The 22,255-nt window shown below is 43.5% G+C and overlaps 1 protein-coding gene across 5 annotated transcripts in view; it reads left to right on the top strand.

The window, feature by feature from the left end:
• The window catches only part of Atp10b (ATPase phospholipid transporting 10B (putative)), a 239,522-nt gene that overhangs the window by 189,254 nt on the left and 28,013 nt on the right, over positions 1-22,255 (top strand). For all 5 annotated transcript variants that reach the window (XM_052758459.1, XM_052758456.1, XM_052758458.1 and 2 more), the window contains 6 exons: positions 4,468-4,656; positions 6,063-6,663; positions 8,812-8,921; positions 10,923-11,049; positions 14,286-14,470; positions 18,509-18,830. In XM_052758459.1, coding sequence (XP_052614419.1) covers positions 4,468-4,656; positions 6,063-6,663; positions 8,812-8,921; positions 10,923-11,049; positions 14,286-14,470; positions 18,509-18,830 — 1,534 coding nt within the window. The remainder of the gene's footprint in view (positions 1-4,467; positions 4,657-6,062; positions 6,664-8,811; positions 8,922-10,922; positions 11,050-14,285; positions 14,471-18,508; positions 18,831-22,255) is intronic.

The raw sequence follows: 22,255 nt of genomic DNA, 5'->3' as shown, positions 1-22,255 counted from the left end.
CTCTGAGTATGCACATACATGCACATGTGGAGACCCAAGGTCAGAGTCAGAAGTCATCTTCAATCAATCTTACTCGTTGCAATAGGGTCTGTCAATCAAACACAGAGCTTACCAATATGACTGCTCTAGCTAGGCAGCTTGCTCTGGGGATCCCTTGTCTATCTGCCAAGGCTGGAATTACAGGTGGGCTGCCAAGGCACCCCGTATTTACATGAGTGCTAGGGATCTGAACTGCAGTTTGCACACTTTCAGAGCAAGCACTTTAACCACTAAGCCATTTCCCCAGCCCCAATGTTTCTATTTAAAAAAAAAAAATTAACAAATCCTGGAAAATGTTTCCTGTATGCAGGCACGTGTATAAATGCAGTAGATACAGCCTCATTCTTTTTTTAGTGGTTGTTGGAAGTTGTTGAATAGTTGAGTGCTTTATATGTGTGTGGCAGACTTTTTATACAGTATTAATTTTTAGAGTATAAGAGCTAAGTTGGAGTGTTGGTGCATTTCTTAGGCTATTGATTTTTCCCAAAGATGTTAGAGCAATTGACATGTCCCCCAACAACAAACAGAAGGGCCTGCTTCCTCCTTACTCTGTCGAGTGTATCTGTGGTGACTGTCAGCAATTCTTCAGAAAGCCTTTCATTTATTTGGTCAGCTAATCTTTCAACATTAGTTAACGTCTATTCAGTGGTGGATACAGTAGCTGGATGGAGAGGATACAAAGACTCATAGGGCAGTAGCCCCTGGACTCGGGGATTTACATCCTAATGAAGGAGCAAGTGGGATACCAGTGACTTCTTCTGGGATGGTGGGTACAGATGTGTTATAAGAGACCAGCAGAGGGTAGTACCATCCTCCTTCCAGCTTCCTGGCAAAGCTAGCACCTGAATTGGCCTTCAAGACAAGATTGAGAGGCAACCAGGGGAATTTAAGCAGTGGTAGTAATCTAATGAGGAGCAGGTGAAGAGTGCAAGCTTCTGGGGAAGCAAGGCAGAGCATTTGGAGGTGCTCATCCATAGCTAGAAAAAAAAAGAATGCAAGCTGGAGAAGTAAGGAAGATTGAGTCACAAGAGGAGCCATGTCACAAAGGGTTTACTTGCAGGCTAGGGGCCAAGCCACCTATTTCTGTCTACCACTGGCTTAATGGACTTCTGTATTAAGAAGCTGCCATCCCCAATCAGTAACAGTGACAGTATGACTCAAGTGGCTTCTTAAAACTTATTCAAACCAGCCTAGCCAATCAGTGAGCTCCATGTTCAGTTAAAGTCCCTCTCTCAAAAAATAAGGTGGAAAGCAATTGAGGAAGATACCCAGCATCTAGGATGGCCTCTGACCTCCACACATATGCACATGCATGTGTATACACACACACACACACACACACACACACACACACACACACACACACACACACACACAAACTACACACACACCTGAAAGTAGAATACCAGAATGGAGGCTGCCTACTTTCACCAGACTTCAGTGTGGGAATACATCCTAGCCAGAGAGGAAGAGCAGTCATTGGGCAACAGTGTAGTACACATTTTTGCTGTTCAAACTTTGCTCCTGAACCAGCAGCACAAGTCCTTCCTGTGAGCTAGTTAGAAATGCAGGTGACCAGGCACATTCCAGGTGGCCTGAATTCAAACACAGTTTGTAAAGCACCAGTATAACATTTAAGAGTTCAGGCTTATGGATTAGCAAGAACTAGATTCAGGATCCCAGCACAGGACTTGAGACCTTGGACAAATTCCTTCATTTCAGTGAGCCACTTTTGCCTCATAATCAAAATGGAAAATGACAGTAGCTGATGTCAATTATGTAAATGAGAGTATTTAGCCAAGGACTTAGGATAACAAGTATGTACCCATTATCATCAATGATAATCTAATGATAACAGCATCCCTTCCTGTGGACCCTAAGCTCCCACAAGATTTGTATGCTTCAGGTAATTGACAGTAGAAGGAAAGCCAACCAATTGAGAGCCTGGATACCACAGAGCTCTAGCTTGAAAACCCCATAAATGGCCTCCATACATTCCTCTTTCTTTTCCTTTGGAGTTACCAAGAGTTGGGAAAGAAATTGCCTTTTTCTATGTGTTTGAAGGGCTAAGTTCCCAAATGCTAACAAACCACACAGAAAAAACAATGGGCCAGAGCACAGAGCACCCTGAAGGAATTTGCTGGACAGAGCAGATATGGTGACTATGTAAAGGTTGATTGACATCTTCTCCCAGCACCTTCAGAAGCCTTTTGTCACACATTGCGTACGATCAAGTAGAAATGTATTAAAGAACAGTTTTAATAAAGAAATGTTAAGGGCCAATGAGATGGCGCAGCAGGTAAAGTTGTCTGCCACCTAGCCTGATGGCCTAAGTTCGATTCTTGGGAACCACACAGTGGAAGGAGAGGACTGACTTCCAGACGTTGTCCTCTGACCTCTACTCACGGCACCCACACACATACACATACACTCAAAAAATAAATAAAAATGGGGGGGAGGTCAAGAGTCCATCAGTGGTGGACAAGCAAAGTACTCTAGAAGGGAGTCATTCAACATTCTGCATTCAACATGTCCATAATCTGCGGGCACTGGGGACACATCAGAGACAAAGCCATCATCCTCATGACACACACTCGAGAGTACTTAAACAAGTACCTGCTAAGTGATTCTGGCTGTGTGACCAATCCAGGATGTGGAACATGATTTTTTTTCAAGAAGAGGAACACTTGCACAGCCTCCCAGACTGCTGAGAACTCAGGGTTTGATATGCAAGCCAGTCTATTGTATCTGGCATGCCAGACACTAAAGGCTCCAACTTTCACCAAGTCCCAAAGGCCTCTTCCTTCTCATGGAGGATCTTGCCTGGTATAGGGGTGGGGGAAAAAGGGGGATATTCTAGAGTCAAACTACCAAAAATCAACTGAGGAAATCCACTTATTTTGAGAGCTTAGGTGAGGCACTGAATTTTGCTAAGCGTGAGTTTCCTCATTTAAAATTCAGAGGTAACATCACCCAGACAATATCAGTACTAATAGCAAGGATACATTGAGATGGCAGATGTGCTGGGAACATATGAAACACTACATGGATAGGAGTTCTTATTATTATGAGAAATGGGCTCGGTGTTTAGGTAGTATTGGCTACTGTAGCTACAGAACTTTGGAAGGAGTGTTAATGAAGCCCCTGTGGTATAAGCCCAGGGAGGAAGATGCTGTGCCTGTTGTATAGGTATATAATTCATGATTTGGGCTTCCCCCTGTCTTGCTAAGAGCCAGTGGTCAAATTAGCCCACATCTCTGGACTTTGGTTAAGACTGGATTACATTCATCTCCACATAGACCTGGGGGGTCCTAGGCTTGGGAAGGTAGAAAGCACTTCATAAATGTGAGCTACTTTTAGAAGCACAATATTCAAATGCAGAGAAGTTGGATAGCCCATATTTCAGAGTGACGGAACAAATGGAAAGTTCTACAAAAGAATGGGAAACTATGGACCAGCTTCAGCTCAGAAAATAAAAGGAAAGAAAAAGAGAAAACAGGTCACTTAACCATCTCTGCTTTCTCCCGAAGAGTCAGGATTCTTGGCAAAGGGACCAGCCTTGGAGCATTTTGCTAAGCAAAGCTGGCAGCACTATCTAGTATGGCTTGCCAGGTCAACAGCACCTTCCATCCCATAATGACCTCAGCTGTGCCTTGGCCTACTTCCCTCATTCTCCTTACATGCTTGGTAACTGTGGGCAGTCTCACTGTAGAACTTGCTTTTGTGGTTCAGAAGAGTTCATCGTGAGTTAGAAAACCTCTAATGAGCAGGCGACACTTCTGTGGTCATTAAGATCTAGGAAGGATTCTGCTGGGTAGGAGAGGATTCTTAACCTAACAGGTGTGACCAAAGTCATCGAAGGAGATGGTGTGTCCAAAATGCAACAGAGACCTCTAGGGTCTACTGAAGAAAAATCTTGGAAATGCATGTATGAAAGGTTGTAGATGCAGGAGGAGTTGATGATGCTAACTGTGGTGATCTAGAGATCTTTTTGGAAGTCTTAAGTTGCAGGAAGAAAGTAATGTTTTGGGAACATGGCATAGTATGTGTGCACATGAAGGGTGAAAACAAGAACTAAAAGGCAGTAATACTGGTATAAAGTTGGTGCAAAAAAAAATTACAAAATTGAGGGCTGGAGGGTCCAAGCCAGACTGCAAGTAAGAGGAGTAGGGAGCAAGTGGTAAGGAGGTGTTAGATGGGAAGAAATGCCAGTGCCTGGCAGCTGATGGTTCCATGGAGCTGGTTAACAAGGAGGAATAGAATGAAAAATGAGCAATGATCGGTCCAGTGGAAGGGAGGAATGTGCTGGATTCGAGACAGCAGGGAAGATAGAGTTATCCTTACCCTAGACATGCAGAGCCTGCTGAAAGGGACCGCCCTTCCCAGTCCTTTCAGGACAGGATCTCACTTGTGCTTTTCTTCTTCCAGGAAAAAGATGTGACTCCCGATAAAAACCTCCTGAGCAAGGTGAGAGATGCTGCCCTGTGGCTGGAGTCCTCAGACACCAGACTCCCCAAGCCTTCCCATTCCACCACTGCCTCCATTGCTGACTTCTTCCTTGCCCTGACTATCTGCAACTCTGTCATGGTGTCCACAACCACTGAGCCCAGAAAGAGGGTAAGGCCCAGTGATGGTTGGGAATCGGGGGGAGGGAGAGAGAAAAGTATAAAGGCAAATCGGAAAGGAGAAAACCCTGATCATAAAGACATGACCCTTTGGTGCTAACCACAGCATCATCAGTCCATCACTGTGAAACCTGGATCAGGCATGTAATCTTCCTAGGTCTGTTTTCCTCTTTATAAATTAAATGGGAAAAGTCACACATCCACTGCTTGTGTGACTTTCAACCTATCCATATGTAAGGCAGATAATGAGTAAATATTTATTGAGTATTTGGCTGTGTGCCAAGTCCCATACTAAACACTTTACCTGCATTCACCATCTAACCCTTACAACCCGGAAACATGATGTGGGATATGTTTGGATTTAACAAGTGGAATCTGAGGTCTTGATAAGTAAGGAGGTATAATTAATACACAGTAGAACTGTCTGTGTGGCTCTGTCGTGGTTCCCAATATTATACCTGCATCTGCTTTTATAAGGGGGTTAAAATTAATTAGCTTATGTGTTATGTCCTTTCCTCGGGAATAATGCAGATATGTGGTTACCTATATGAAGTTAAACAATGAAATCTGCGAAGGGTAGATGGGTCTTCAGTTATCTACAGACCCATCCAAGCTTCCTACAAGTCACTGACAAGAATGATTTGGTACAACTTGTGGCTGTCAAACCAAGAAAACAGGATTCAATAGACCATAACTTCCTCTCATTATGCCCACATTTCAAACCACTCAGAAACATCACTTGCTGATCAAGCATTTTCAGTGACACATAGGAGACAGGAAGCATTATCTGAACAAGTAACTATTTTTGAGAAGTGCTATTTTGGAAAAGCTAGCATCCAACTTCAGTTTTCAAGCTAATGAGAAGGCTTACACTAGCACATAGCTCTGAGCTAATGACTGGACCCAGGCTCAGAACTGAGTCCCAGCTCTATTACCAAGACTCTAGGTTATCGTGGCAAATTTATTCACCATCTGGGTGCCTGGTTACCACACTCATACTGATGGTAGCCCATTAAATTTCAGGAAAGAGTAAATGTGATGATTCACACCCTGAGAAAGCAGCTTACCATACAATAAACTGTGAGAGAGTGGGCACTCTTGAGTGCCACACTTAAATCTCCCTTGTTTTTTTCCACCATGACCAGAGTGGGATGCTCAGAAACTACAGGACTATGAGCACTGGCCATACCTAGGATGGCAGGCCTAGAAGGAATCATCTAAGCTAACACCCTCTTTCTATGAGCAGGTCAGCTGAGGTTCACAGAACACATGGGTCTTGTCTATGGTGACCACAGGAGACCCAAATAACCCACTGACTGCAAAAGGACCTTCACATTCTGTATGAATACGAAGCCTGAGTGCTTGGAGTAATTTTGCCCTTTCCTCATTCAACCACAGGTTACCACTCCCCCCTCCAACAAGGCTTTGGGGACGTCCTTGGAGAAGATTCAACAGCTGTTCCAGAGGCTGAAGCTTTTGAGCCTCAGCCAATCATTCTCTTCCACCGCCCCCTCGGACGCAGATCTAGGAGAGAGTCTGGGGCCCACCATGCCCACCACAGACTCAGACGACAAAGATGATGCATCTGTATGTAGCGGAGACTGTTCCACGGATGGCGGTTACAGAAGCAGCACATGGGAGCAGGGTGACATCCTGGGGTCCGAGTCAGGGGCTTCTCTAGAGGAGGGGCTGGAGGCCCCAGCTCTCAGCCTGGATGGACCTGAGCTCTGCTATGAGGCCGAGAGCCCTGATGAGGCAGCTCTCGTGCATGCTGCCCGTGCCTACAGTTTCACACTGGTGTCCAGAACACCTGAGCAGGTGACTGTGCGTCTACCCCAGGGCATCTGCCTCACCTTTGACCTCCTCTTCACACTGGGATTTGACTCTGTCCGGAAGAGAATGTCAGTGGTGGTGAGGCACCCGCTGACAGGTGAGATCATTGTCTACACCAAGGGTGCTGACTCAGTTATCATGGACCTGCTAGAAGATCCCGCCTGTGGTGAGTTCGCCTTATCAGGCCCAGGGACACAGGTGCTATAGTCCCAGAGGCAGTGTGGCATGGTGATGGGGAACCAAAGTAACAAGTCACTTGCTGCATCTAGCATGTCCCAACAGGATTCTGGGCCCATGAGATGCTCTCAAAACAAGGTCCTTAGAATACACTGAATTTTCCATCACCTTGACCTAGAGAATTGGGACGTCCATTCATACACTCAAGACTTTATAAGGTCTTCTATATGGAAAACCATTTTACCTTCACTTTACCCAGTTTCCGGATTTCCACACGCATTAAAATAGTCATTATCCATATCCACACCCTGTTTCTTTCTACCTAAACATCCATTAGTCATACCCTAGAGCACACCACGATCCTTCAAGTGTCCCTCTTTATTATCATTTTCCCCAGTGCCCCACTCCCCCGATGCACCAAGATAGATTTTCATAAACTTGCACAGAGCCAGAAACATGTTCCAAAGTCCCTACGTGTCCATGTGCAATATCAGAGAAGCATGAATTAGTGTGCAGCCGCATCCTGGTTGCTAACAAGGAGAAGACAGTGATAGGGCTATGATTCTCCCAGGATAGTAGATCCTAGCCAAGCTTCAGAATTGCCCAGGCAGCCCAGAGCCTCCTGCATTATCAGCTGTGGATCACAGCCAAGAGGTTCATGGGGACTGATTAGTGTTTAGAATGAGAAGGGAGCTAATTAGTTTGCTTCATCCCTAGACTCTGGCAGACAAGTGAATTCAGTGCTTCTGAGTCGAGGAAGCCATAGTGCTCTGTCTCTGGGCAACAGAGACACGTTACCCTGGAGACGTTTGTTTACTCCTTCACTTGATTGCAAAAACAGGTTGGAGATCCTGCCAATAAAAAGCACAGTCAGTGTTACTGTGTTAAAAAAGAGGCAGAGCTTTGAAAGGGAGGGGAGAAATAACATCAAGTTCAGTGAACTTGTGGAGAGGAACCCAAGGCTCACAAGTGGTGAGCTTCAAAAAGGATTGTTTCTGAAGATAAAATATTGTAAATAGTGCTCAACTAGACATTGCATGCATGCATGAAGACCATGCTTAGGTACTTTGAACAATGAGGAAATAATATTTGAAAGGATGTTTATAGTGTATGAAATAGACTAACTGGACTTCCTTAGTGGACTTAGTGAGATCACTGTTAGGAATTATATTTTTACCTTTGTACTGTACAAAGGAATGGGTGAGGTATTCAAATTCTAGTCACTACTGAGGGTCTCTCTACAACCTCTGTCCAGCACTGGTAAGGGATTTCTGAAGGTTGCATTGCTCAGATTTATAGCGTGCTATGATAGACGAGTAATGCCTGTCACAGCTTAGATAAAGGAAGTGACATTATCACCGGTCCTGCCCCTCCCCAGTCAGCCCAGCCCCAAAATATTCTTACTGTCTAATAAGGAAAAAACAAGTGACTTCAGAAAAAAAAATATGCTACATGGAACTTTAACACAGGGATTTTGAACAAGGCAGTGAGGTATTTTTCACACTATAGTTACAGGAAATGCAAAAGCTATTTTTTTTTCTAACACCATCTCTCATATTGAGAGAAAGCCTAAGTCAGCAAACCCAACATGCTGAAGAACTCCGCTAATGAGATCCAGGTTTGCAGCTGTCTTGAGACTGAGCTTGACAAGAACTAAAGTAGATGACAGAGAGGATGATGGATTGTCTAAGTTTCAGAGAACAGTTTGCAAAGTTGGTTGGCTCTGTGGGCATGGCTGGCAACTAAAAACATACCTCAGGTAACAAGGAAGACTGAAACTCCCAGCCCCTGACACTCCACCCGAGGATACCTTTGTATTAACTTCCCAGGCAGTTCTCTTGTAGATAGATGTATTGGAGCAATTTCTTAGATTACCTCCTTGCCTTAAGTAGCGCTTTTTCTAGCCAGGCTTTTGAAGAAAACCTATAAGGAGCAGACCACATGGGGACTCTTAAAATTATCATTTTCCAGGGCAGCCTGTCATCACAAGGCCTCTTCCACATTCCTAGGGAGGGCTGGGAAAGGGGACCCCTCCTTTAAAGCTGCTGTGGTTACCTAGGAAGATTCTGGGAAGCTGAGGGCAAAGTTCCCTGAGTATTTGCCCATGGCTTCATGGGAAATAATAATTATTTGACAGTGAGTGATATTGATGTGGAAAAAAAGCTGAAAAGAATCCATGCCCGGACCCAAAAACATCTGGACTTATATGCAAGAGATGGCCTTCGAACCCTGTGCATTGCTAAGAAGGTAAGAATAAACCCCTGCAGGCATGCTCCGTGTGTGTGTGTGTGTGTGTGTGTGTGTGTGTGTGTGTGTGTGTGTGTGTACGTGAAAGAAAAATCTAGCTTTCTGGTTTCCCTTGAGAATCAGAATCTTCATTGAATGGCACCAATCACTATACCTATGTAGCAGCTGATCCCTGTAATGGGCCATGGTGACGTATTCAGCTGTGTTCTGCTCTTGCCTGCAATCCCCATCACCAGCTATTGCTTTACCCTTGCCCCAGATGTGGCCATACAGATCACCCACCTCTTGCTCTCAGATACTTAACTTTGCAGGCCCTGCAAAACAGGGGGCTTTGAATGACAGAGCAAGGTCATCTGATGAGGTATGTAATGTCTAATAGGAATGCCATGATGCTCGTATATTTCACGGTAGCTAGAGGTAGTTTCTCCTCTGCATCTCCCAGGGCTGCTCATATGCTTCATGTTTAGCACAGCATCGGGATTAAACGTACTCACTTTAAAGCCAGGCCTGTCTGGGTGCCTATCTCACCACCTGTTGGTGAGTCTTTAGGACAGCAACCACACAGCTTATAATGTTCTCTAGGTCCTATAATTATACTCTTACTACTCTGCTTTCCATAAGTCTGTGTCTATTTTGTCTCCTGTTACAGACTGTACATTTCTCAAATGTAAAAGAGCTACCTGTGGTCAGGCTTGGCGGTGCACACCTTTAATCCTAGCACTCAGGAGGCAAAGGCAGGTAGATCTCTGTGAATTCCAAGCCAGCCAAGGCTACATCATGAGGTCCTGTCTCCAAACAAACAAGGCCTGTGTCCCTTGACTTTCCCTATAGTGCCACTCAGAGGGACTCTGAATATTTAGTGCTTGTATAAAAGAATTACTCAATTGTAAAAGAGAATGCAGCTGAGCGGTGGTGGCACACGCCTTTAATCCCAGCACTCGGGAAGCAGAGGTAGGCGGATCGCTCTGAGTTCAAGGCCAGCCTGCTCTACAGAGCCAGATCCAGGTACAGGCCCAAAGCTATACAGAGAAACCCTGTCTCAAAAAACCAAAAAAAAATTAAAAAATAAAAAATAAAAGAGAACGCAAACATATAAACATGGTGGTCCCAAAGTGCTGTGGGGCTCCAAAGGAGAAAGGCATGGCACCTCTGTATGTTTGACAACATGCCTGGTGGAGTGTTCTATAGGCTGTGGAAAATAGGGCTACTGTTTTCCTTTCCAGCCTCATGTCTGGCCCTTCCACTTTACTTCCCACCTCCCTCAGCTGATGCATTATCGGATCCAGAATGGGGTCAAGTTTATGGCTGTTTCACATGTTCCTCCTCATGACTCCTAAGATTGGGCCCTTTTAAAATATTTTTATTAATTTCCTGAGAATTTCATACAGTGTATTTTGATTATATTCACACACCCCCAACTTCTCACCTTAACTTCTCCAGGAACTGTCCTACCTCCTTACCCCCTCAATGCTATGTCCTCTTTTGTTATATAATAACCCATCAACTCCAATTTATACTGTCTGTATTCTGGGCATAAGGCTATCTACTGCAGCATGGACTCCTTGAGTCTTAGCTTGCGTGTTACCTGACAAGAGGATCTTGCTATCCAACAGAAAGCCACAACCCCAACAGACTCTATAGTTTATCCCTTTTGTTATCTGCATAGTACTCCTTGAAATGATCTATTCATTTACATCACTTACCTGACTAAAATGTCTCACCCTCCACCAGCATATAATCTATGGCATCCTGAGACCTTTTTTTGTTATTCATCTCCAGAGCCCTGAGCACAGTAGGGACTCAGCAGATGTTTGGTGATCGTGAAACATAAGAATTAATCTGTAATCAATTTATGCATTCAAAACTTCACTATGGAGAATTCTGCACCCGATTCTGTGAAGCCCAAGCAGACATATAGGAGGCCCAGCACATGAGGAAGAAGAGGGGACTCCATTTGCTTATCCACTCAAGGTTACTAATAATCCTCTTCTTGTTTCATAGGTTGTAAATGAAGAGGACTTCCAGAGGTGGGCCAGTTTCCGGCGTGAAGCCGAAGCATCGCTTGACAACAGAGAAGAGCTTCTGATGGAGACAGCCCAGCACCTGGAGAATCATCTCACTTTACTCGGTAGCTGCAAATAAGGCATCGCCACATTAAAAAGACAGAAAGGGGAATGCTACACATTAGGAAACCAGCTCTTGGCCAGGATTCTGATGCCACTACAATTTTGTCTCAATTAGGAGCCTTCCCTGGGTGTTTCCAGATATTTGACATAATTGGGCCATGCCAGCAACCAGCCTGGCTTCCTGGGGATGTTCTGAGAGCATTCCCGGACTCCCTGATGGAAGAAACCTATGAATTTGGCTTCTTCCTCAACCACAGATTCCTTTGCCCATTCAAATGTTTGTTGTATGCGTACTGTGTGCACCAAGTAGCATGCTAGGCTTTGCAGCTACACCGAGAAATGCAAACCACAACCCCCACCTTCCCACAGCTCAGAGTCTAGCCATGTAGACTTGGGATGGTTAGGCAAGTCATTTCATCACTCAGCAAGTGGTAAGATCTGAGCAAAAGATGTAGAGGTGGGAGACAAATGTAAAATAGGAAGTTTCAACCTCATACTGGGACCAAAGAGGCTCTGGGAAGGCCGCTAATTGAAAACAAAATGATAAGCTGTTCAGAAAAAGGGGGGAGGGAGTGTTCACGACAGAACAAAGGGACTAAATGAAAGGTGGGAGGTGAGGTCTGAGGAGAGGTGGAAATGCAGAGATCTGCTTTAGCTGGACCACAGAATATAGAGGAGAATCACAGGAGGTGAAGAGGCCAGCGGAACCCAATTTATGATGTGCCATGTACATCATATGCTAAACATTTACAGGGTACTTTAGTAAAACCACCAGGACTACTGCTATAGAAAGGGTAGACCGAGAAGCCAGGGGCAAGATGAGAAGTACTGAGGCTGCTTAAGAGACGGGCTGGATGTCTGTTGGAAGAAGAGCATTGCAAGCTGAAAAGTGAAAGCTTTGCTTAGGAAGATGAATCTCCTCCTGCCTGGGGAAAGATGCCCATGACTTTAATCACTCTGAGGCCATCAGGATGGAAGAGCAGCATCAGGAAGGAGTTTGGGTATAGGGGCTTTTTCCCAGCCCCCCTCTAGAAAGACACACACGAAGGAATCAGGGGTGTGCACTGGCCATTGAGCCGAAAGCCATCTTTCATTGCTATAAGATGGTGAGGGCTTCACACCTAAAGGGTAGCAGCAAGGTTAGTTGAAGAGCCTTCAAACAGAAGAAATTATTACTCTCTAGCACCTTCAGTCGCTTGTCCTTTGTCTGGGCTGCAGAGGCCTGTACGTGTTGCCTCATGAGCCCTGATGCTTCTAAAGCTGGACACAGGAATTGTTTTCACAAGAACCAGAAGGTAGCCAGTCCGGAATATTCTACCTGCCATACAAGGCCGCAGGCAGTCACCCCCATCTGGGGTTCCCACCACTCTTTCACATCCTGGACATGTCTTTAGCTTCAAGGTAGCAACAAGTCTCAGCTGCAGAAAATGTTCAGCAGCTGGCTCTGGTGGGGAACTCACTTGCTGGAGCCAGTCAGCTTCCCTGTCTGGGAGAGGCAGCCACGGTCTTCCTGTTTCATTTTCCCTTTTCACACAAATTAATGTGTGTTTCCTCCTCCCTCCTTCACACAGCCTCACTGTACCAGAAATCGACTTCAGAAGCTCACCTTGCAGGCCGAACCTCACAGAGAAAGATGATACTTAAGCCATCACTATCCATAGAGTTGTTTACCTGTGTATTTGTACCCAAAATACAAAACAGGCACATTTGAAGAGAGATGGGTCCCTTTTGTCACCCCAAGGTGGCTGGGAAATGTGACTTGGTGGCAGATTTCCTGTGACCACCAAAAATATTGCATGGCCTTCACACTAAATCTCAAAATATGAGTTGGTTTTTCAATATGCAGCCAATATAACTGCTTTGCCAACGTTTTAACCACTCTTGATTGTTGAAAGAAACAAAGCCTTTGCTTCGACTCCAAGTGAAATGGTTAGCCATTAGTCTATAGCCTGAAATGAATCTCATCTTAAGTGCAGGCTGAGTTTTTGCTTAAGCACTTAGCAACTATTTAATATCTGGGGATGGATTCATCAGGGTTGAGGCGAAGCTTGAGATCATCCACAAATGATGGCATCTGCATGTCTAATTCTCTCCGAGAATAGTAACAAAAAACTGAGGCCCTATTAAATCTGCCGTCATCAGCTGCAGAGTGAAGGTTCCCATCTCATGTCTTCCACACCCATTGCCCTTTGTCACTACAGGCCCCCACCAGGTCTTCTCTGCACTCCTGCTCAGCCCCTAAGAACCTCTCATCCAGCCTCTCCCATCTCCCATCCACTCTCTAGAATGATCTGAAAATATAAACCTGATCCGGTCCCTCCTCAGCTCACACCCTTTAATGGCTTTCTTTGCTGCAAGATAAGTCGCCTATCTATCAAGGCCCTGATATGGCCCAGAAGCCCTTCTTCCTCCCTCTCACATTCTCTTCTGCCTCCTGTCTAGTTGTCTAAACTCTAGACTGTCAAACATGCAGATCCCATTACCTTCACCTCTGTGACTGATCTTCCAGGTCTGAACCAACATGGTCTTTCAGCAGGAAACTATCCTTGACTTTCAAGGTGAAGCTCAGCGTCCACTCACATAGCACTCTGACCTTACCACGTAGTTCAATTACAAACCTTCATTCAATGACTTGAGTTCTGGGCAAGTACCAATTGTCCTAGTTAGGGTTGCTATTGTTGTGGTAATACCATGACCAAAAGCAAATTGGGAAAGAATATGTTTATTTGGCTTATGTTTCCACATCACTGTTCAACACTGAAGGAAGTCAGGACAGGAACTCAAACAGGGCAGGACCCTGGAGGCAGGAGCTGATGTAAAGACCATGGAGGGGTGCTGTTTAATAGCTTGTTTTCCATGGCTTGCTCTGCCTTCTTTCTTATAGAATCCAGGACCATTTGCCCAGAGGCAACCCCACCTGTAATGAGCTGGGCTGGACCCTCCTACATCAATCACTAATTAATAAAATGCTGTACAGGCCTAACTACAGCCAATCTTATGGAAGCATTTTCTCAACTGGAGTTCCCTTCTCTCAAATGGCTTTAGATTATATTATGTCAAGTTGACATAAAATTAGCCATCACAGGAATCATCTTTATCTAGTTCATGGCTGTATCCTGGGGACACAGACTAATACACAGAAGATATTTGATAAACACTGTTTGGCTGTGTAGTACTTTGAGAAGTAAGCAGTCATGTATTTGCTGTAACTGAGCTCCCACATCTTTGGACTTTCCAGGAGCCACTGGAATTGAGGATCGACTCCAAGAAGGAGTTCCAGACACCATTGCTGCACTTCGGGAGGCTGGAATCCAGCTTTGGGTTTTGACAGGAGATAAACAGGAGACAGCAGTCAATATTGCTTATTCTTGCAAACTGCTGGATCAGACAGACACCGTGTACTCCATTAACACAGAGAATCAGGTGAGGCCAAAGAGATAGGTGGGAGAAGTAGATTGAAGCCAGTTTAGGGAGGGATTGAAAGTTGATATATGCAGCAGCCCCTCAGCCAACTCTTAGGATCTTGGATCTCAGAGGATCCAAGGAAGGATCTGGAAGACATTCAGCCCAGTATTCATTAACTTATCCACACACTTACTTAACTGTTTGTTTGGATGCTGCTGCTTATCTCCCTACTTTACAGGTAAGGACATTGAAAGCCCCCAAGGCTCAGTCTCTAGCCCAACAGCTTCCCCTGCTACTCTGTGAAAACAACCAAGTCCAGAATTCTGCTCTCTTGCCAGGCTAGAGCGAGTCACATATGCTGCACTTTTTACTCAATTGTCAATGTCTTGCCAGTTAAGATTAGCCCACCTATTGAAAAGTCCCATGTAAACTGAAATTACTCAGAGTTTAAATTTTCAACACCTATTGAAAAGTTCCACGTAAACTGAAATTACTCAGAGTTTAAATTTTCAACACCAATTTGTGTGTTGTGGAGCAGGACCCTAAGGAAATAATGCCTTCAGCTGGTACATTTTGATGGGACAGGAGACAGGGAGAAAGGAACAAAGTCCTAAAACAGTCATTTCCACCCGGAGCAGGTTATAGTTGACAAAGAGTGAGGACCGGGAGAGCGCTGTGTGAAATCTAACCAAGTGTCTTCCTCCCTGTCATACAAATTTGTATTAGGAAGGTGGCTTCTCTTTTCCTGGTGCAAATGTCGAAAGAGAATTGAGGAGTGTGGAAAATGAGTGCTGAGATGTATCCCGTCAGAGGGGGCAGGGATGTGAGTCATGGAGACAAGAAGAGCACTGTACCCAAGGGATGGGTAGGAGCGGAACCTGGCAACCTAGTATAGCCCCTGGGAAAGGCTGAGTGGGAAGCCACCAGAGAGGGAGAGAGAATTTAGACCTCTCACTGGCTGATCTAGACCCCAGAACAGAAGGTGGGAAAGATTTATAATTGATTGTTACACCATGAAGAAAGATGCATTATTTGAATATGTATATATTCACACCTGTCTACATCCCAGGACCCACTAATCCTATAAGATTAGTCTTCCTCAGCCTTTTCCCTGGGAGTAAGTAGTAGATACATAAATATGTTAAACCGGAAAGTGGGAATACACACTCTAAATCTCAGATTTATTTAAACCATAGTTTAATGTAACTACCTATTCAGTGAATATTTTCTCCAAGGGTTTTAGTTTGCCTAACTATAAACACATTTAAGTCTAGTATCTTTTTTGTGCATATATATATATATATATATATATATATATATATATATATGTATATATATTAAAGCAATAAACAAATTTTATGGGGCCTGCCTAGATCTCTAGGTTCTCATATATATAATAAGGGACTAAGTATTCCATGACTAAAAACACATTTCAAAAAAAAAACTAATAATAACAATCATTGTTACTCTTATTATTAACAACCCCTTTAGAGCGTCATATGCTCCAAACAACATACTTCCTATCTTTCTTCCTCTCAGCTGTAAAGCATGGATTTAAAATACTTATTTTACAGATTGCTGGAAGGATTAAATCAGATCAGAGGAAAAGTACTTACTTAGTCCCTACATTTGTTAGCTCTTGCTCTATGACAAGTTGTCCCCAGAGCTTAGCGGCCACAGCAGACCTTTATGATGCCAAGGTCTGAGTTAGAAACCTGGGGGTTTCTGAGCTGGGGCCTGTGGATGAAGGTCTGGGTGAAGTTGCAGACCACCTTTCCAGGGCTCTGAGGCCCAATGAAGCTTCCACTGGGAAGGGTTCACAGGTAGGAAGGCACTCTGCTTTCAAGCTCACCCCCACAGCTGTTACTAAATCTCAGCTCAAAGTCCTCTGGGCTTTGCCACAGGCCATTCCACAACCTAGCAGCTGGTTCCTCCCAGGGCATGCCACTGGAGAGAGTGAGAAAGAGTTCTTCAGTAGAAGGCCAACTTGTATAACCTGCTTAGGGAAGTTACACCCCAATGTTTGGTGGTGGTGGTGGTGGTGGTTGTTGTTGTAAAATTCTCTTCATTGAAGGGAGTCATCAGGTCTAGATCACTGCGACTGGAAGGAATTACTCCAAGCACTGGTTACTGCAGTTTCCTGACAAAATGTTAAACATTCAGGCACTAGAACTATTGTGATTAAAACTTGGAAGTAAGTAGATTCAGGTTTACCTGTGTAATTTATAGCTCCAGTGACTGTGGGCCAGTACTGGAGGAACTTATGTAACTGGAACCAAGACCAACATCTAGCAATAATCACCTCGTTATCTTTCTTAGACAAATGCTCTGGTAAAACCATAGACCCAGAACCCGTTCCTGAGGCCCCTCCAGGCTTTGTGCACATCCTACTGTGTGCAACAAGTAATTTAGCATCTTCTAGAGGAGAACTCAAGAAAATGAGCTAGCTGCCTCTGCTCCAGGAATCACTCCATTGATGACTAGACAGAAGTCACTAGATGGAGTTTCTCCAAATCTGTCACTTCAGGAGCACCTTTGCAAAAATCTACCCAAATCCATCTATTACTTTACCTATTTCTCTTAATGATTTCATTGAAATTAACTCATTTGAATAATATTTACTTAGAATAGATTTTTAGCATTTTGACTAACAAAAAAGTATCATCCTTTACCATGGATAAAAGAACCTGATAGGGCTCAGGGGATGGCTGAAAGAATAAAGTACTTGTGGCATAAGCATAGGATCAGAATTCAGATCCCAGCACCCATATGTCAAGTGGGCATGGTGCCTGCCTGTAATCCCAGCACATAGAAGGCTGAGACAGGGAATGCTCAGGGCAAGCTGACTAGATAGACTAGCCAAATTGACAAATTCTAGAAACCCTAACTCCATAAAGTGGAACATGATCAAGGCAGCATCCAACATCCACCTCTGGCCTCCACAGGCACAAGACACATACACATTCACAAACACATATGTAAACTTCCACACACAAATGCACACATGCCACACTTGCACATGGAAAATACAGTCCATATGAGTACTGCATGTTATTAAAATTACTCATGCTATTATCTCTGTTTTCTCAAGCTTTATTAAAAAGTGATGTTTATAAGAGTTGGAGATATATCAGAAGAATAATTAATACCAAGATATGATTTTATCACTAATATAATTCAAACTGGTAGAAAAGGATTGCTAATTAAAAACAACTTCCTCTCTGTATTTCAAAGTAAGCATCATTTGGAAAAATCATAAAGTTAGCATGATAGTGGTACAGCTTTAATCACAGTACTTGAAAAGGGAAGCAGTAAGATCATAGGACTTGTAAAGGGAAGCAGTAGGATCACAAGTTCAAGGCCAACCTGGGCTATATCAAAAGACCATCTCAAAGAAACAGAAATAACAGAGAATATTCTTTGAACCAGTAAGAACTTCACATCCATGGTCAGTTCAGACCAACATGAAAAACCCTTCATAGCACAGTTCTTAAAACCTCTGTGGAGCAGACCAATAGATAAACACAGGGCAGTGGTTTGCTTTTGAAGTTAGGAAGCCACATTTGAAGAAGTCAAGATCGTGCCTCACTACTAGGTTAAGTTGACATTGAGTAAGTTGCTAAGTTACTCATCATTTCAATCTCCTCATCTCTAAATCTTGACCAGGAATCCCTACAAAAACATCAAAAGGGGCAACAGGGAACAGGGGGAGTCTAGAAGAGACTGAAACCAGTTTATATAACAGCATGAAATATTATCAGTGTCTACCAGTATATTAGTGTTGATTTTTATTTTATACCCACCTCAACTCAGTTGCCTTCTTGCTGTGCAAGTTTTATTTTAATCCTAATCACCTTCTCCTATTCTGGTCATTAATTTGTTTCAAAATTAGTATAGTTTAATGCTGCTTCAAATCCTGCAGAGAAATGTACAGTGAACTTAGAGAAAAATTCCTAAACAACCTATACGGTAAGAGTTTTATAACTATCTTACTAAAAATAAAGGTAAAGCTTCAACATACAAGGTTGCTTACTAATACTGTTTGACTCTCTACAGGAAACCTGTGAGTCCATCCTCAACTGTGCATTGGAGGATGTAAAGAGGTTTCATGAACCACAACAGCCAGCCCGAAAACTCTTTGGGTGCCACATGCCGTCTAACATGCCACCTGTTAACTCAAGAGCTCCGGCTCCTGAAGTTGGACTGGTCATTGATGGGAAGACATTGAATGCAATTTTCCAGGGAAAGCTGGAAAATAAGTTCCTGGAGTTGAGCCAGTACTGTCGGTCTGTCCTGTGTTGCCGCTCCACCCCACTCCAGAAGAGTATGATTGTCAAGCTGGTGCGAGACAAGTTGAGCGTCATGACTCTTTCCATAGGTATCCATCATGCTGGGATGTGGGTGGCATCTTGGCAGGGATGATGATCTGGGTCATCTAGGAAAGCTGACATGCTTAGGCCGAGGGTCATTGCCTTTGATAAAAATCGCAGTCGAGACGTGGCTGTTAGGTGACAAAATGGAGGTCACTAGATTAGAGCAATGATCGAAGCTCTTAGAACTGGCCAGTTAACTAAATAAAAATGCGATCTTATAGGGAGGTCACTGCCAACAAGGGCTAGGGACTCAAAACATGAATGTAGTTTTTTTTAAAAAATATTTCTACCAGAAACCAGCACCGCTAGGAGATACCATCCAGTGCCCTTCTAGAATTAGCTTACCCATGGTAATATCTATGGTAGCTATGAATTTGCTATTCTTCTGAGGATAGGGGACTGGCAGAGAGATTTCAAAACCTTAGGTGAGCTCACTTTTAATTTCATATGCTAGTCTCTAAATCTAAGGCCAGCACCAAGCATATTCCTAATCCATTCTGGTTGGCTGATAATAAATTGCTCAGAGGGGCTTGAGCAAATCAGGTCAAAGCACAGAAATAAATACTTCTCACTGAGTACCTCCCAGGCATAACAAGCCTGGTTTACAAGAATCTTCACAATCTGGTCTCCACTAACTCTCTGACAGTGTCTCTTATCATGACCACCTTTCATTCCTCATCACTGGGCTCTTCATGTTCCCTCCAAATAAGTTATGTGCCATTGTCCTCGCCTCCTACCTATCTTGCCCTTTTCTGGGATTCCCATTTCTCGTTTAGGCCCAAGATCTATTATCCCTTCTGTGACCACCTCTGCAATAGTTTACAAATTCCTGGACTTCCAGGGATGGGATCTGCTTCATTCTCTATTTGATCTCATGATTAGCACATTCCATACATGTAGTAAATACAGCCACTCCCTCCTCATCCCTCAACCCCCACACACAGCATCCAAGCCTCACTTTCTAACATTTTAGTTGCCTTTGGGCCTAAGAGTAGATAACTATAGAAATAAACATTCGTGAGTCTAAATAACTATTATAGTATATTGTTTTAATTTACTATAATATTATATGTTAGTTATTGTTTACCTTTTATTGGGCATAATTCAAGGATTAAATTTTATTATCATTACATATGTATATAAAAAATAGTCTATAGAGTATAGCACCCTCCATGGTTTCAGACACACATAGAAGTCCTGGGAGATAGCCCTCATAGACAAGGGTAACTAAATCACTCTGCAGATGGTTCTAGCCTCTCTTCTTTCTCTGGTGTTCCAGAGATCTGGAAAGTATTATGTCTTTTCCTCAGTCTTCATGTGCAATATAAAAACTGAATTTAAAAAACTAGAGGATCAAACACAGTGGCATATGCCATAACCCAGCGCTTAGGAGACAGAGATAGGAGGACCCAAAATCCAAGGTCATTCCCACCAACACAGAGAACTCTAGGCCAGTCTGGAATATATAAGATCCTACCTCAGACAATGAAAGGAACAGATCCCTAAGCAACTACATCACTACCTCAATGCTGTGAATTGTCCTCTTCTGTAACTTAGACAGACAATGGGCAATAGCTCAGCACATATTCTCTGAGGTTAGAGATTGGTCTCACTCCCATAGCAACAGAAATAAACCCAATGGGGCAAGAAATAGCATGATTCCACACCTCTGCTTCTCCTGGTGTGCCAACAGAAGTTAAAGCTTAGATTTATTCTTCCTTCAAAAGGATTAAAATTATGGACTGCTGTGCTATTGAAAAAAGAATTATTATTATAATAACAAAGTCTACCTATAAAGGCAAATACTAGATTTTTAATTGACATAATTGTATAAATTTATGGGGTACAATATTAATGATAACATTTTAAGCTCAATTATACTTGTTGCCAAATAATTAGGGAAAATTATTTTCTCTCCTCTCCACTTCCATATTTTCTGTGATGAACAATGTAAACTTAATTACAGCTTATATATGAGAAGCTTTTAGGAAAAAAAAAAAGAGTGGGACCAGGAAAAGAATACAGTCAACACAATCTATAATAGGAGTTATCAAAACATAGCCCACAGGCTATGTCCAGCCTACTACATATTTTTGTGTGGAAGGTAATAATGGTTTTTGTATTCTTTAAGTGTAAAGTTTATAACTACCAGTCTTTGAGCAACAGCAATTATTTGACTTTGTGGCTTCCAAAGTCTAAAATATTTACTGGATCCTTTAGAGTTCAGTTTGCTGAGCTCTGGCTTAAAAGATAAAGCATTGAGGAGAAGTGGGCTCTGTAAGATGCCCTCACTGTATAGAGCTATATGCGGCTTCTTCATTAAATAGAACTTCCCCAGCCACATTTCAATAGATAGAAAATGGCAGCAGTTTCTGTACTTGACACTGTAGATACAGAGTTCTTACTTCATCAAAGAACTGGGTATTTGAAATATAGTCCTGGTACCGGAGGTAGAGCAAGGTGTGTGTGTGTGTGTGTGTGTGTGTGTGTGTGTGTGTGTGTGTGTGTGTGTTTATTTTCATGGCCTCACCTCCAATTTCATGAAATCTCAATTCATTCAATGTGACTAGTATATCTCAGCCAAAAAAGTGAGTCAACCTCACTTTTCCATATTCATACAGAAAACTGACTGTTGTCCATCCCTTTGGATGTTACACACAATCTCTGGGGATCTGGCTGTCCCAGCATTCTAGCCATCATGGTATGGTAGCTGGTGCAAGTCAAACTGAGGTGGAGAGGGCTCCTCGGCCTTGTGTTAGTTACCTGTTTGTCATTGTGATGAAATATCTGACATGAACAGCTTCAAGTGAGGAGCTGTTTATTTGGCTCACAGTTTGGGCAGTTTCAGTCCACTTCTGGCTCCACTCCATTCTCCTGAAGTGTGAGGCAGAATACCATGGTGGATGACTGAGGAATGTGACTCCATGGTGGAGTCTCACTTAGCATTTGCTCTAGCTCTAGCACACACACACACACACACACACACACACACACACACACACACACACACACACGCTCATGCTGGTCATGTGCTGGAATAGAAGTGCTAGCTCATGGCAATGAAAAGCTGAAAGAGAGACAAGAAGGAGCCCGAAAACCCTTCAAGGGCATGCCCCAAGTCACTCACTTCCTTTAGCCAACTCCCACCTCCTGCCAGCTCCCAAGAAAGCCATCAAATTATTAATCCATGAATGGATTGTTCAATTGATAAAGTTAGAGCCCTCATGACCCAGTCAGTTCTCAGTGAGTCGACCCACCATCTGGGGACCAAGCCTTGAACACAGAAGCCTTTCATGGATTTGCCACATCAAAGTCCTAACAACCTCAGAATCAGAACAGAAAAACCCAAGTTCCAATACTTATGAGTGCCTTCACCAGATGGACTGCCCTGACCAAGTCTCAAAATGGGTCAGATTCTTGATTTGCTCTT

This window comes from Peromyscus californicus, unplaced genomic scaffold (genome assembly GCF_007827085.1).
Source record: "Peromyscus californicus insignis strain IS unplaced genomic scaffold, ASM782708v3 Scaffold_3__1_contigs__length_106647218, whole genome shotgun sequence".
Taxonomy (NCBI): Eukaryota; Metazoa; Chordata; class Mammalia; order Rodentia; family Cricetidae; genus Peromyscus; species Peromyscus californicus.
This window is presented reverse-complemented; position numbering and strand designations above follow the sequence as displayed.